This window comes from Amia ocellicauda, chromosome 19, assembly GCF_036373705.1.
Source record: "Amia ocellicauda isolate fAmiCal2 chromosome 19, fAmiCal2.hap1, whole genome shotgun sequence".
NCBI classification, from domain to species: domain Eukaryota; kingdom Metazoa; phylum Chordata; class Actinopteri; order Amiiformes; family Amiidae; genus Amia; species Amia ocellicauda.
In genome coordinates, this window is record NC_089868.1 from 12,611,907 (window position 1) to 12,627,276 (window position 15,370).

Here is a 15,370-nt window from a genome sequence, read left to right on the forward strand (position 1 = left end):
TACTAGTTTTTCTCTGCATTTCCTCAAAACCCTGACGATCGTTGGTTTATTAAATGATTCTAAATCGGAGCTACTGAGTGTGTTGCTGGTTTTTTCTTCCCTACGTGTGTCTCGCTGGCCTGCACCTCACTAATCCAGGTGTGTGTCTGTTTTCTGTTTTTACGAGTGTCTGAAGGTTAACAGAAGTTCTCCTCCTCCTCCTCGGTGAGTCAGGACTGGTATATTTTCTGACACGTATGCGCTGCTGAAATTCCTGACATCCTTGTGCCCTCTGATGGTAGGGATGAAAGGAGGCTTCACCTTCCTTTCCAGCAGCCCATTCCAATCCACTCTCTGAAACAAGACAGAAGAATGAAAGGACGGTCATGATAAGGTGGTGCCACCTTCATGTAAACGGATGTTGTGCCCCAACTTACCGAGAAGTAGGGATGCTTCTTCACTTCTGCAGCATCCCCTTCACCTGACCCAAGGCGCTCGGCTGGAGTTTTATTCAGAAGCTGCACATGATCCAGAACAAGAAGGAGAGAGAACGTTATTTTCCATTAATGTACTTCAAGTTGAAACAATGTTAAAAATAAGTTCCCGTAGTTGGAAGTAAAGTTGAGTGAGTTTGCGTTGTGGTTTGGAACCTCACTCCACTGCTACACAGTCACTGGGTATTGCTCCAATTCCATAACATTGACATTAACATTTAAGATACAGAGAGACAAACTGGAGGCAAGAACTTAAAGAACAACCCTGGCATACAGACCTCTTTCATTATGGAGGCGGCCTTTGAAGAGACGAACCAAGGATATCGCACTTCAGCCTCAACAATATTGCGAAACAACTGCTCTCCATCGTCACCGCGGAAAGGAGGCTACGGGCACAAGGAGAGAGGGATGAGAGCACATTAAAGGGATACTCCAGACCAGACCTTTGAATATTCACATTCTGAGCCCAGGAATGCAAAAACCATACAGACACAAATATTGTATACTGCGCAACAAAATGGTAAATTCACACCTTAGACATGTCTTATTCATCGCTGCAATAACCGGAATCCTACCGAGAACCTAACCTGGTTAACAAAATGTCCTGAAGGGGTTGCCATCGTAACCTGGCAATAAAGGCATGTGCTTCCGGTTCTGTATGCAGGAGAGATCTATTTTTGGAACTATAAGATCGGATTTCAAATAGTCTAATTAAGTCATCAAGGCTTATGAATCCTAACTGGCCCTCGGTGGTATAGATTTAACTTTGCTTTGGTGACATTCAATGAAATGGTTTTAACCGTAATGGATCCACGAGAGGATTACAGTGGCCCTCTGCTCTCACTTTAATACTGCATTACCTTGTATTTTTCGAGGCACTTGTAGGAATTAATTGGCAATCCTCTTTTCATACATGACGCTGAGGCGAGACAAAAGACAGACAGCGTGTGAATATACATTTAGAAACAGCACTGGTCAATAATTCTGCAGCTGCAACAAAGTGCCGACTTTACTGCAGAGTAAGAAAGTAAAAAAGTCAAAGAAGACCTTGCTAATGCAGTGCATTGGTGTATTCCATAAAAACACATGACTAGATTTATCCATCTTTGCTCTGCTTACAAATCTCTCTACATCACCAAGGATTACGATATCTCCTTTTTTCAGCGCCTTGTTGGCCACATTTTCGGATCTGTCTTTGTCCTCAGCCAGCAGCACCTATTAGAGCAACACAGAATCAAGATGGTCAAACTCCACTCTCAACCTTAGCATCTACATTCACAACACAAGCATTTAGTAACACATCCTTCCTAATGCTGCACTTTAATAAGTCACACGCAATGCTTGTGTTAAAGGTTAAAAAGTGCAAATAATTTCAAAATTGTCCACACAGATTTCTTAGGAATCTAGTGTCATGCAAATATCTATTCTCCACATTTCCTATTAAATTACTGATCGTTGGTTCTGCCCCACATTATATCCATGATGACTCTGATTACTGGGATTTACCTTCCCAAAAGTGCCATTCCCCAGCACGGCAACAGATTTATAGTCCTTGACACCAGAACCCAGAAGCCGCTGCCCCCTGCAGAAGAGAGAGGGGGGAGAATAGTCAGTTGCAAAAATGAATGTCTCATCCAAGATTTGACGGTACATGGCCCGTCCATCGTCCCTTTGATACGGTGCAGTTGTCCTGTCCCCTTAGCAGAAAAACACCCCCAAAGCATAATGTTTCCACCTCCATGTTTGATGGTGGGGATGGTGTTCTTGGGGTCATTCCTCCTCCTCCAAACACGGTGAGTTGAGTTGATGCCAAAGAGCTCGTTTTTGGTCTCATCTGACCACAACACTTTCACCCAGTTCTCCTCTGAATCATTCAGATGTTCATTGGCAAACTTCAGACGGGCCTGTACATGTGCTTTCTTGAGCGGGGGGACCTTGCGGGCGCTGTAGGATTTCAGTCCTTCACGGTGTAGTGTGTTACCAATTGTTTTCTTGGTGACTATGGTCCCAGCTGCCTTGAGATCATTAACAAGATCCTCCCGTGTAGTTCTGGGCTGATTCCTCACCATTCTCATGATCATTGAAACTCCACGAGGTGAGATCTTGCATGGAGCCCCAGACCGAGGGAGACTGACAGTTATTTTGTGTTTCTTCCATTTGCGAATAATCGCACCAACTGTTGTCACCTTCTCACCAAGCTGCTTGGCGATGGTCTTGTAGCCCATTCCAGCCTTGTGTAGGTCTACAATCTTGTCCCTGACATCCTTGGACAGCTCTTTGTTCTTGGCCATGGGGGAGAGTTTGGAATCTGATTGATTGATTGCTTCTGTGGACAGGTGTCTTTTATACAGGTAACGAGCTGAGATTAGGAGCACTCTCTTAAAGGGAGTGCTCCTAATCTCAGCTCGTTACCTGTATAAAAGACATCTGGGAGACAGAAATCTTGCTGATTGATAGGGGATCAAATACTTATTTCCCTCATTAACATACAAATCAATTTATAACTTTTTTGAAATGCGTTTTTGTGGATTTTTTTGTTGTTATTATGTCTCTCACTGTTAAAATACACCTACCATTAAAATTATAGACTGATCATTTCTTTGTCAGTGGGCAAACATACAAAATCAGCAGGGGCTCAAATACTTTTCTCCCTCACTTTATATATATATATATAATTTAAAATAACCATTCATTGTTTTAAACTCATGATTGCTATTGTTAAGGTACAGTGTATCAGGCACACCAGTGAATGCTTCCAGTAACGGATGAGACCTTTCTGCAGGAGACGAGCGCTCGGGAAGGAAAACTTCACAGACACTGAAGTCTGTTTGTTTATCTTCGTTTATTGAAAGTTTCACACAGCCTTTTATACATTTACAAGCAGTATTTCAAAGGAGTTTGGGGGCACTCCCGAAACTGGATATCTTCTTGGCATATGTCCGGGGCAGTTCCGAGACATGGGAAGCGATAATTAATAAGGTATTCTTTATAATTAGTTTAAGCAGGGAGGCGTTGATATCAAAGACACAGGTAACAAAATTTCGTAAGGTTTTCTTTGTAATTAGTTCAGTTATGGAAGCGCTGGTACCAAGGACACACTGTACTAATAAGAACGTATTAATACATAATTTTGGTTCGTTACCCAAGGAATTTCCACGTCAGCAGAAATTGTTTCTGTCTGCCACACAGATAAGTCTGAGCAGAGAAATCATAATGTGAGCAGATAAATCCTAATAAAAATAAGTTTTAACTAGTACCTTTCTGGAAAGTTTCTTATATTTTCTAACAGTTATACAGTGGGTATATACAGTACATAGGGGGCAATTTTACCCCAACAGCTATTAAGTGGTAGGTTGATTAGATAATCATCTTACTTCAAAACCAGATTTAATATTCTTGTACCTCCACTAGCTCTTGTGGGCAGGGCTTTGACCAGTTCTTCCCAAGATGCATCATCATGAACCAGAGTTAAATGTTTGATTATGCTACCAACACTATGGAATTGAACTATCCCATCCATGGACTGCTCTTCAACAACCTCTCTCAGGAAGAGTGAAGCAGCCTGTCTCAGCCGAGTTATTCTGTTATACTGTAGCTCAATGGAAAACATGGAAATAATAATACAGCGTTACATGACTCATACAACCTTGCAGATCAGTACACATGCACACACACAAAATACATAAATAAAACAGAAAATGTGTTAATAAATGTATGTTCTTTTTTTAATTGTTATAATTTATTTAAAAAAATTGATTAACATGGGGAAACATGCACAGGCAACATGTATGTGAAATAGATTACTGGATGTAGTTTCATACACATAACAACAAGTGTAGCTTTTGAATATTAATGTGCTAGAGATGATTACCCATATATTAATACATTCAAATTGGCAATGATTTAATTTACAGGACATTTGTTTACCCAGCTGGCCAGGATTTAAGTGCAATTGTTTTCAACACTAGTCCCCTCTTTCCAAAGGATTTTATTTGTCACCTTAAAATTATCAATTTGTAAAGATTTATTTAGCAGTTGTGTTGGTGAATTATGTAATTTAAAGGTAATTTGGTATAAACATCTAAACACTTTTCAGCTCCCAGGGACCAGAGCTTCCACTGTCATATCACTTGCTAAATTGATTAATAACTAACTTATTACAAACTACATTTATTCTAGTGTTTAGACATTCGTGATTTAGAGTGACCTGTACAATTAGCTGGATCAGGATCAGGGCTGTTTAAGCATCTCTGTAGCTTTATCGGAGAAATACGTAAGTGTGATAATGTCTGTGAAAAAAACAAACAAAAAAACATGGTAGTAGCTTAGTAGTATGTTGGATATATATGCTAATCTTATGGCTAGTGTTTACTATGTTCTGTTTAAGACTTTGTCCATTGCCCTTGCAGGAGTTATATATTCTATGTAGGGTGTTTTGTAATCTCCTAGGTACATCTTTGTATCCTCCACTTATGATTTAGATATAGATACATCCGTCTCAGTGTTAATTGATTTCAATATTACAATAATGCTTTAAGGACTTACAATCATGCTTCCTGACACATCCAGCACCAAGCACATTTCTCTCTGTCCCTTCTGTAACACTGTGAACTGGGGTGCAGGAGGAGGGGTGACCAAAACACCAGAGTTCCTGAAGTCCTCAGAGCTGCCAATCACACTCCATACACTTCTGTAGTTGCACATTCTGTTCTGCATGTTCTGGGCTTCCGTGTTATGTCTTTTGTCATTACAGAATCCAGTTATCTATAAAATACAAGCATTAGTGTACCTGCAATTTCTATTCACGTCTGTGCTAAAATTTCAAATTGTACACTGGAGCAAACAGCTTTGAAAGTTTGTCCAGTTCGTTAGTTGTTGGGCATCTCTACTGGACTGACTGGGAAGGATAGAGAACACTGAGCTATACTAACCAAAGAGGAAGTAATAAATGTTAATTGAAAACAAGGAATGATATTGGACAGATATTTTGTTTCTTGAGGACTTGTCAAATATCACACATGTAGATTGGTATGAGAACATTTAAAACTTAGTTTTACTACTTACAGCAGGCAGGCTCTTGATTATTTTCTGGGATAAACTGGCAGGTTGTATTGGGTAACCAGTAGCTGGGTCAATGGAGCACTGCCGCACAGAATTGCCACAGGGGACACCTATGGTGCTTTTGAGATCTTTGAAACACCTGAAAAAATGTGCAATTTTTAAATATGAATTTCATATTTTAAATGGTAATTTATATGAATACCATAATAATTAAGAGCAAAACCATATCGAAAGCAAATAAATTATAAATTAGTCATGTTTTGAGTATCAAATTACTTACTATATTGGTTATTGTCATGATTACCTTCGGGGGCACAGGAACAGGGGATCCCAGTGCAGTGCTGGATCGCGGGATGGTCGGACAGGTGTGGGTTGGGTACCAGCAAAGCAAGGCAAACAAGGGCTGAACGAAGACAAGGTCGTGGTAACAGGTGTTGGTCGTGGGATCAACAGGCAAAGGCAAGATGGATTCGTGGTCGGGAAGACAGGCAGGAAGTCAAGGGAACATGGGAAATCCAAGGCACAAAGAGGACAGGGATACGTGACCAAGACTGGAACAGGCACTGGGACAAGGCTAGGGATTGCAGTTGGAACTGACAACACTTCGCCCCGACGGAGGGAAGTGAGGGGATTATAAGGGAAGCAGGAACCAGGCTTGGGATGTGCAGGGCGAATGGGAACAGCGGGATAGAACAGGAGTGCACATGGGTGACCGGAATGTTAATAGACAGAGTGACGAGAGCAGGGAGAAGGCAGGGAAATGGCGGCCCCTAGTGGGGATAGAGGGGGAGCGCTAGGGGACCATGACAGCTATAGACTTATATAACTATTGCAATATTATGATGAATAGGAATGTAGTGTAATTAAAGTGTAATACTGTAATACAAATGTGTATGTTTCATTAATCTATATAAACACAATCATTATTATGTATACATACAGTACATTAAACTATAATGTATTGAAGCTTTAACTAAAATAGTTTAAAATTACCTTGTTGCCTCAATCCGTTTCTCTTTTGATATGTAAAATGGCATTTGCTGGTTGTATTCATCATAGACCCCCATCTCAAATGAGCCCATTCATGTATAAAGACATGAAGACACTGTATACACACTTCACCTATCTTACAATGTCATGTTAATATGGTAAACATTGTTTTATAGCACTCAAATAAACATTTACATTAATAAGCAGGTTGTTATTTTTCTTTAATGATATTTCGCTGGCAGGCTGAAAAGGATGGAATTTAGAAACAGGAAGAGGTCATGAACTATTACTCTCCAATTAAACACATTGTTTCAGAGAATCGGTAGTTTAAGCATTTTTTTTAAATAAAAACTTAAATAAATGCTAAATCTCAATTTTTTAAGAATATATATTTATCATTTGATAATTTTTTTAGCAAAATAAATATATAGCTAGCATGCACATACAGTCCTGCCCATCTGGTGCAGGTCAGCCTCTCACAGCAGTGAGGGCGGTATTTCAGTAAACTGTACAATTTGAGCTGCGTTTTAGTGCATCGTCGGGGCATCAAATTGTCCGACTCTGTTTTCGTGATGTGGTCTGAGTGGAGACTCTCTCCAAAGTAAAAAGCAAAAGCAGCCCAGTAAAAACTGAATAAAAAAAATCACAGAACTGGGGCAGGAAGGGTCAGGGCAGAGCTTTATATACTGTGAGTGGTCAGAGGACCAACACGCCCAGGGTGTGAAGTAGTAAACTCACAGAGAGCAATTTCCCCCTTTGATAAGCTGGCACACAATCCCATCAGCATAATGGCCTGGCTTCGTGTGTCCTCTTCACAGTGTCTGTGGCCTGGCTCAGTGTGTCCTCTTCACAGTGTCTGTGGTCTGGCTCCGTGTATCCTCTTCACTGTGTCTGTCGCCTGGCTCCGTGTGTCCTCTTCACAGTGTCTGTGGCCTGGCTCTGTGTGTCCTCTTCACAGTGTCTGTGGCCTGGCTCCGTGTGTCCTCTTCACAGTGTCTGTGGCCTGGCTCTGTGTGTCCTCTTCACAGTGTCTGTGGCCTGGCTCAGTGTGTCCTCTTCACAGTGTGTCCTCTTCACAGTGTCTGTGGCCTGGCTCAGTGTGTCCTCTTCACAGTGTGTCCTATTCACAGTGTCTGTGGCCTAGCTCAGTGTGTCCTCTTCACTCTTTAGTTCAAAACACAAAGAAATGCATGTCATTAATCCACAGCAGCTAGCAGTGGACAAATGCAGAATGTATTGAAAGCAAGGAATGAGTGAACCTTGAATAAGATTTGAGCAGACGTTTGCAGTCACCCTGGAAGCGCAATCCCTGCTCTGCCTCCCCGTCCGACTTGAAGAAGGAGCCTCGGCCTCTGTGGAGCGATGAGGACAAGTATGAAAAATAATTATTAAAGCTGTTATACAGTTAAATGGTTAGATTATGCCTTAACTTAGATATGTGCAATACCAAAAAAACTAAACGTTGACTTTTTATGCACCAAAAACATGTAATTCTTTAACAAATTCGCCATCTTGGATTTTCTTTAATTATTAATTAAAAAGAAGTTTTAAAATGTACTAAAAGTAAACGTATAAATAACGACCACATTTATCATAGCACAAGACTCTTGTCTAACATTTGGATGGGATAGTTGATGCATTTGTATCGATTTGTGTGAACTACACATACATTGTCAAATGGTATGGCTCAGAGCATCTACAAAACTGCAGCTCATGTGGGGTGTTCCCGGTCTGCGGTGGTCAGTACCTATCAAAAGTGGTCCAAGGAAGGAAAAGCGGTGAACCGACGAAATGGCTTGATCATTGTCATGTAAAATATGAATTATTCATGATTTGAGAATTCAATTAAACTTATTAGGTATTATTACAGTATATTTGTATTAAAATAAATGTTACATTAAACCATATTAATATTATACTGTATGTATTTGACTTTCTTCCATTAACCCACTTATAGGTAACAGTACAGACAATACATCAAGTGAGGATCCTAAAGGATTGTAAAGGATCCGACAAGATTCTGTCAAGATTTTTATCTGTGAATCCAAGGAAGCAGGGTGTTGTAGGAGGGTTGTCTGAATGTGGCTTTACAAACAAGGCATCAGTACATAAGTACTTCCTAAATACTAAATACTTACATAACATATTCAATGTGACTGAATTGTAGTTTGTTATTAGGCAAAAAAAATATTCTGGACAGGATTATGGCCAGGATCAATCACATCGCTGGGGAGTTTTTTTCAGATTGTGACGCCTGTCTGTGTGAAGAAGTGTCTCCTGTTTTCTGTCCGTGTGTCCCTGCTGATGTGGAAAAGCTCCTCTGGTTTGATGGTGAAAAGGTTCAGTTCCCTCAGTCTCTCAGTAGGACATTCCCTTCAGACCTGGAATAAGTCTGGCTGTTTTATTGACTGTTCCTTTCCTTTACCACTGTTTATTATTTACGTGTGTTTCTTGATGTAATCGAATTATTGAGTGCTGTGTGTTTTATCACTAACCATGGTCCTCTGCCCTTCGCCAAGCACCTGTCCCTGATCACAGGTGCGCCCCAAAGCTGGACTGCTCTTACCTGTTCTCTGGCCCTGTGAGAGGGAGCTGACCAGTGAAAAGGGGAATGGAGTCAGACGGAAAGGAGACACACTGGGTCCGCAGTCTGTGAGAAGCTGAGCGCAAGAGCCAGTCGAGACGCAGAAGAGCGCTGCAGGGGGAATGGCGCAAGCTGCAGCAATTGGTAATAGACTTGACTCCCTGTTCCTGTATCTATTTCCTGAGGTCCCCTACTAGTGTTCTTAATACAAGAACAGGGGGGAAAAAATCAGTCATTGAATAAAATGCACCTTTCTGGTTAATTTAGAGATTCAAAAGTAGTCAAGAAAGTTGTTGACTTTTAACTTGATATCACACTTCAGTGTTTGTTTTAAAAGCATCAAGTCTTTATTTGGCACAATCTGGCATTAAGAAAATGTGCTGAGGAGGGCCGCCCAGAGATGCACTCCAAGCAGTGGTGTCTGTTCACACAGGAGGGGTCCTCCAGTGCCCTGCACAGGTGGTCTGGCCCCAGGCGTGTGGTGCAGGAGGCGTGGCCATCCTCCGGGGGCAGGGTGCGGTGGCCGCATGTGGAACCATGTGCCGCAAGAGTGTGCCCTCTCCCTGACTGGGGTCTACTGTGTGTGCACCTTGGGACGCAGGCAGGAGCCCAGTTGCCTGAGGGTGGACAGCGGGTCCATGACAATTCATCCCGTGACAATTTGTCCCTGTCAATTCGCCCCCATCATTACATGTTCTCCACTTGATCATTTGTAACCAAATTATTGTAGAGCCATAGAACACATATATGTGTATATATACTAGGCAGGCTATATAAATATATATATATATATATATATATATATATATATATATATATATATATATATATATATATATATATATATATATTGTAGCAAAGTGCATGGCCATGTAGTGGATGGGCGCTATTATAGGAACTACAAACTACAAAATCACTGCTGCTAAAAAAACTACATTCCCCAAGAAGCATCCAGGTCCTTTGTTTCCAAAGGGCAGCAGACTCACCTGTCAGGCATTAAGGGCTAATGCAATGCCTATATAAAGTGATCTCTGCTCCTGGAAAGGTGTGGTAGTAGGAGGACACTGTGTGTGAGAGTTTGTGTGGTGTTTGTGTGGTGTTTGTGTGGTGTTTGTGTGGTGTTTGTGTGGTGTTTGTGTGGTGTTTGTGTGGTGTTTGTGTGGTGTTTGTGTGGTGTTTGTGTGGTGTTTGTGTGGTGTTTGTGTGGTGTTTGTGTGGTGTTTGTGTGGTGTTTGGAAGACAAAAGGATAGACCTTACTGCGTATGACCCTTGCTTGTTGGGACTTTCTTTCTGGCGTGATATATATTGTTTGGAGGAGGAACTGTACTGAACTTTGGACTGGCTATTGGAATATGAGACTTGTGCTTTATAAGGCAGAAATTATAGACATTGACCCAGGTAACCCAGAAACCGCTTTGAACAGACAGTTTCTGAAGAATCCCCTAAGTTATTTTCAGAAATCAGATTCAAGATGTTTGAATTAAATAGAGTCTTTATTAACGAGCGCTCGGAAGGAAGATCGACTGGTGACACGCAGGTATTTGTCTCAACTTCCTTAAAGAGTTCAGAGAGCATACAGTTTTATACACACACAGTCCTGTGTCTCATACCAATGCTAGGGGACTACACCCGTATATTTTGGGTGCCAGCCCAACGAATAAGAGAATGATATCAAGGCAAATAATCTATGGCACAAACATATATCTAGTACATCTTGTCTTCACAGCTTTGCAGAGCCCCCCCTTAAACGGGAAGAAAGCGGACTCAGGCAGAGAGAGAGAGAAGGGGGTTAAGGGTGGTCTTAGTTCTATTTTAGTTGTTTCTCATTTAATCTTTGAGATGCTTCTAGAGGCTTCTACAGTATCTTTCCTGCTCAAGAGTGTGCAAGAAGCACCTGAGGGAGCCTCTTTGTCACAATATATATATGTAAAAATATACACACAGACACACAACTATTTTGTATTATTTATTATAATGTGTTTTTAATTGATACATTAATTTGAGACTATAACCCCAATAATTACGTTTTATAGAATTAGTCAGAACAGCTGGCAGCAAAGGCTGCAGGCTACTTAAAGCAGGTTTCACATTAAAGTTGTACAGCAGTTGCTACAGTGGTTGGAGAACAGCATTGTGAACTTGGTGATCTGGGTTTGATTCCTGATCAGTACTTGTTAATTTCCTGGAGTTATATGTTATCAGAGTAGAACGAACAAATACAAGGCTTTTGAAAATACAGTGCTACATATGGAGGGTCAGTCCTTCTGACAAATATAATTTATAAATTTGTTTATTTTTTCACTTACACGTTAAATTCAGTGCATATGTGGATTCCTTATTATTATTATTATTATTATTATTATTATTATTATTATTATTAATATTGATTTCTTACATTGCTTGGTTAAATTCGAATAATGATCCAGTCTAACTGGATATTAATGAGTGAATTTGCCTCGCTGTCTGATTTGCTACTAGTTCATGTTACCTGAACCATGTTATTGAAACAAAATTCTAATTAGGAGAATTTAAAATCTGTATTAATCGCCTTGTAATTGTTCGTTTTACTCTGATACCGTTTAACTCAAGGAAATTTAACTTTAACATGAAACCTGCTTTAAGTAGTCTGCAGCCTCGCTGCCGGCTGTTCTGACTAATTCCATAAAACTTAATTATTGGGGTTATAGTCTCAAATTAATGTATCAATTAAAAACATGAATTGATGTTAAGACAACAAATTGTAACAGGATTAATTGTTGGGGATGAATTGAGGCGCACACGTGGTCAGCGCCAGCTGGTGTGGGCACTGGTCAGAACTCCAAACTTGAGACACTTGTGTGGGCTGTAGTGCAGAGGAAGCTGGCAGAGAAGCCCCCCACGCGGGTGAGACCTCCAGGGCAGACTGGTGAGCAGCTGGGGTGAGCAGCATCCGGGTTGCGGGTTAACTGCCGCCGTTTCATATTAAAAAAAAAAAACGTAATTTGCAAGCAGTCAATCTGCTGTGAAGCCAAAGTCCTGGAACTTCTCCTCCTCCTGCTCGGTGAGGACCCGGTGCTGGTGAGATGGAGTCAGGACTGGGTCTTTTGAGGTGAAGTGCTTGTTGAAATTGCTGACATCCTCCCGGCCTTGGATGTTAGGAATGAAAGGAGGCTTCACCTTCTTTTCCAGAAGCCCTGGCCAATCCACACTCTGCAATGAGAGACGAATGAAAAGACGGTCAGGGTAAGGCGGTGCCACCTTCATGTGAAAGAGTGGCTGTAGAGCGGATGTGTGCGCCAACGTACTCTGAAGAAGGGATGCTTCTTCACCTCCTCGGCATCTCCCTTCCCTGCCCCAAGGCGCTTTCCGGGACTTTTATTCAGAAGCTGCAGATGATTCAGAACAAGAAGGAGAGCACGTTATTTTCCATCAATGTACTTAAAGTTGAAACACGATGTTAAAAATAAGTTCCCGTAGTTGGAAGTACAGATGAGCATATGTTGGAATTGCGTTGTTATTGTGAATCTCACTCCACTGCTACAATCACTGGGTCTTTTTCCAATTCCACAACATTTCAATAACAGTGACATCCATTCATTACGGTTATAAGCAGGATACAGAGGGACAAGCTGGAGGCAAAAATTTGTCACAAGAAAGAATAACCCTGGCATACAGACCTTTTTCATGATGGAGGTGGCTGTTGAGGAGAGGAACCGAGGATATTTCACTTTAGCCTTAGCAATTCTGTGAAACACCTCTCTTCTGAAGACACCTTGGAAAGGACGCTACAGGCACAATGAGAGAGAGGACAGCACATTAAAGGCTTACTTCAGGCCAAACCTTTGATTATTCACATTCAGAGCATGGGAATGCAAGAGCCACACAGACACAAATATTGTCTACTGCACAACACAATGGTCAATGCACACCTTAGACATGACTTATTAAAGCAGATAAATGATCGAACACACAGTTCATCGCTGCAATAACTGAAATCCCACCAAGAAGCTAACCTGACTCAATTTTCAAATACTCTAATTACGTAATCGAAGCTTGAATTATAACCCAACTGGCTCTCATGGTATAGATTTAACTTTGCCTAGGTGGCATTAGTATTTTAGAGGATATGTATAGTATTCTGAAATTCCTAGGTGAGTCAAGTTGGATATTTGTAATTTTCTAAATCAACTGGTAAAAAATGAAGTTCTATTTAGAATACCCACCTCACCAACCAGCATCTGAAAAATGAGCACACCCAATGCCCACCAATCCACTGCCCGGGTGTAAGGCCTCTCTGCCACGACTTCTGGAGCAATGTACTCTGCAGTGCCGCAAGTTGAATGAGTTCGAGCTCCGAAACCCATGCCTAGCAAGAAAAAGTTGGGAAAAAACACTTAGTAGTACAAAAGGAAATTATACAAAAAGTGTCAAACTAGGAAAACAATACAATTGATTTATAACGTACCTTCCTTGCACAGACCAAAGTCTGTGATTTTCAGATAGCCCTCTGAGTCCAGCACCAAATTTTCAGGCTTTAAATCCCTGCAATAAAAACACAGTATAATCACTTGGATTGCAGAATATAGAGAGAACTTGTCAGAAACACAATTCTCAAACGTTTTGCAATCACGTACATGTCCACACTGATTTTAGGACATTCTATTGTGAGCGTCACAATAAATCATTTACAAAACATAAGAGGAATTAAATGATATCAGTGAATAGTTTAGGCTGTGCTTGATCTCTGTGAGACTGTAGATTTTCTCATCTTCATATATTGTAAGAATTGCTGATGTCTGATGACTTACCTGTACACTATTTTGCGCTCATGCAGGAACTGTAAGCCGAGCACCACGCAAGCCGCATAAAATCTGTTCAAGAAAAGAGACCAACGACAAAAGCACAGTTCAAATATTTGTCCTCACTGGTTTTTAAGCTGATTGCACTCAAACGTAAATGAGCCAAACCAGCCAATTTCCTGTCCATGCAGGAACTCCAGCAATCCATGTCATCGGATCTGAAAGACACTACAAACAGACACCAAAAACGACATCTGCATTCCTTTTGTGATCATGATCATATTAGCCTATTTAGTTGTACTTTGCTTTGTTATGTGGAGGTGAGGCCAATGGTTAGGAATAATAATTTGCACGGTGCTGAAATGCCCCTCAGGTGACATCATCACTGTTCGCAGAGCGAGCTTTTCTACCGAGATGGACAATTCTGCACTTACACGGCCCGGGGCTCCGAAAACCTGGCTGTCTGAATGTGCACAAAGAGTTCTCCTCCCGCCGCATACTCCATCACAAAGCAGACATGCTGTGGCGTCTGAAAGCAAGACAGGAGGTTCACCAGAAAGGGGTGCCGCACACTGCTGACAGTCTCCAAAATCCTCTTTTCACACCTGAGCCTGAGGTGAGACAAAAGACAGACAGCATGTGAGTATACATTTAGAAAGAGCTCAGGTGCAGAAGCAACAAAATGGCAGCTTTCCTGCAGAGTAAGAAAATACAAAATCAATGAAGACTTTGCTAATGCAGTGTATTAGTGTGTAGCATTAAAACATGACTAGGTTTATTGATATTTGCTCTGCTTACAAAATAAAATAAAAATGAAGCCTCACCTGTCAACCTTATCACGGGCCACAATGTCTACTTTTTTTAGCGCTTTGATGGCCACCATTTCTCTGCTCTTCTTGTGTTCAGCCAGCAGCACCTATCAAAGCAACACAGAATCAAGATGGTCAAACTCCACTCCCAACCCCAGGATCTACATTCACAACACAAGCATTTAGTAACACATCCTCACTAATGCTGTACTTTAATAAGTCACACACAAAGGTTTTGTTAAAGGTTAAAAATGAATTTCTTAATTGTCCACAAATATATTTTTTAGGAAAACTGGTGTCCAGCAGATATCTCTTCTCCACATGTTCTATTGAACTACTGATTGTTGGAACTGCCCCACATAATAACCATGATGACTTTGATTACTGGGATTTACCTTTCCAAACGCCCCTCTGCCCAGAACAGCAAGACATTCAAAGTCCTCGAGACCAGAATGCACTTGCATTTTCCCCCTGCTGCTCTTCTCCTCGATGCCGTGGCTGGAAGAGGGAGCGAGGCTGTGTGCCTCAGGCAGCCCCACTCCAGCACCTTCCTCTGCCTGGTGACTGGTGCCGCGCTCTTTCCAGCAAGACGTGCACCACCGCCAGCAAATGAGCCCCAGCACTGTAGGCAATGTGTAGGACAGCCTCAAGAATGACTTGAACCCCATCTTCTC

General features: G+C 41.3%; 1 protein-coding gene across 1 annotated transcript; it reads right to left on the bottom strand.

The window, feature by feature from the left end:
• Positions 1-12,100: 12,100 nt before the first annotated feature.
• On the bottom strand, positions 12,101-15,370 carry LOC136714900 (serine/threonine-protein kinase N2-like). Its single transcript, XM_066692527.1, has 9 exons — positions 15,092-15,370; positions 14,712-14,803; positions 14,322-14,498; positions 13,897-13,959; positions 13,554-13,630; positions 13,312-13,454; positions 12,766-12,873; positions 12,394-12,474; positions 12,101-12,298 (listed from the first exon to the last, which is right to left on the bottom strand). Exons 1-9 carry the CDS (start codon positions 15,362-15,364, stop codon positions 12,101-12,103), a joined length of 1,212 nt encoding a protein of 403 aa, XP_066548624.1. The 5' UTR covers positions 15,365-15,370.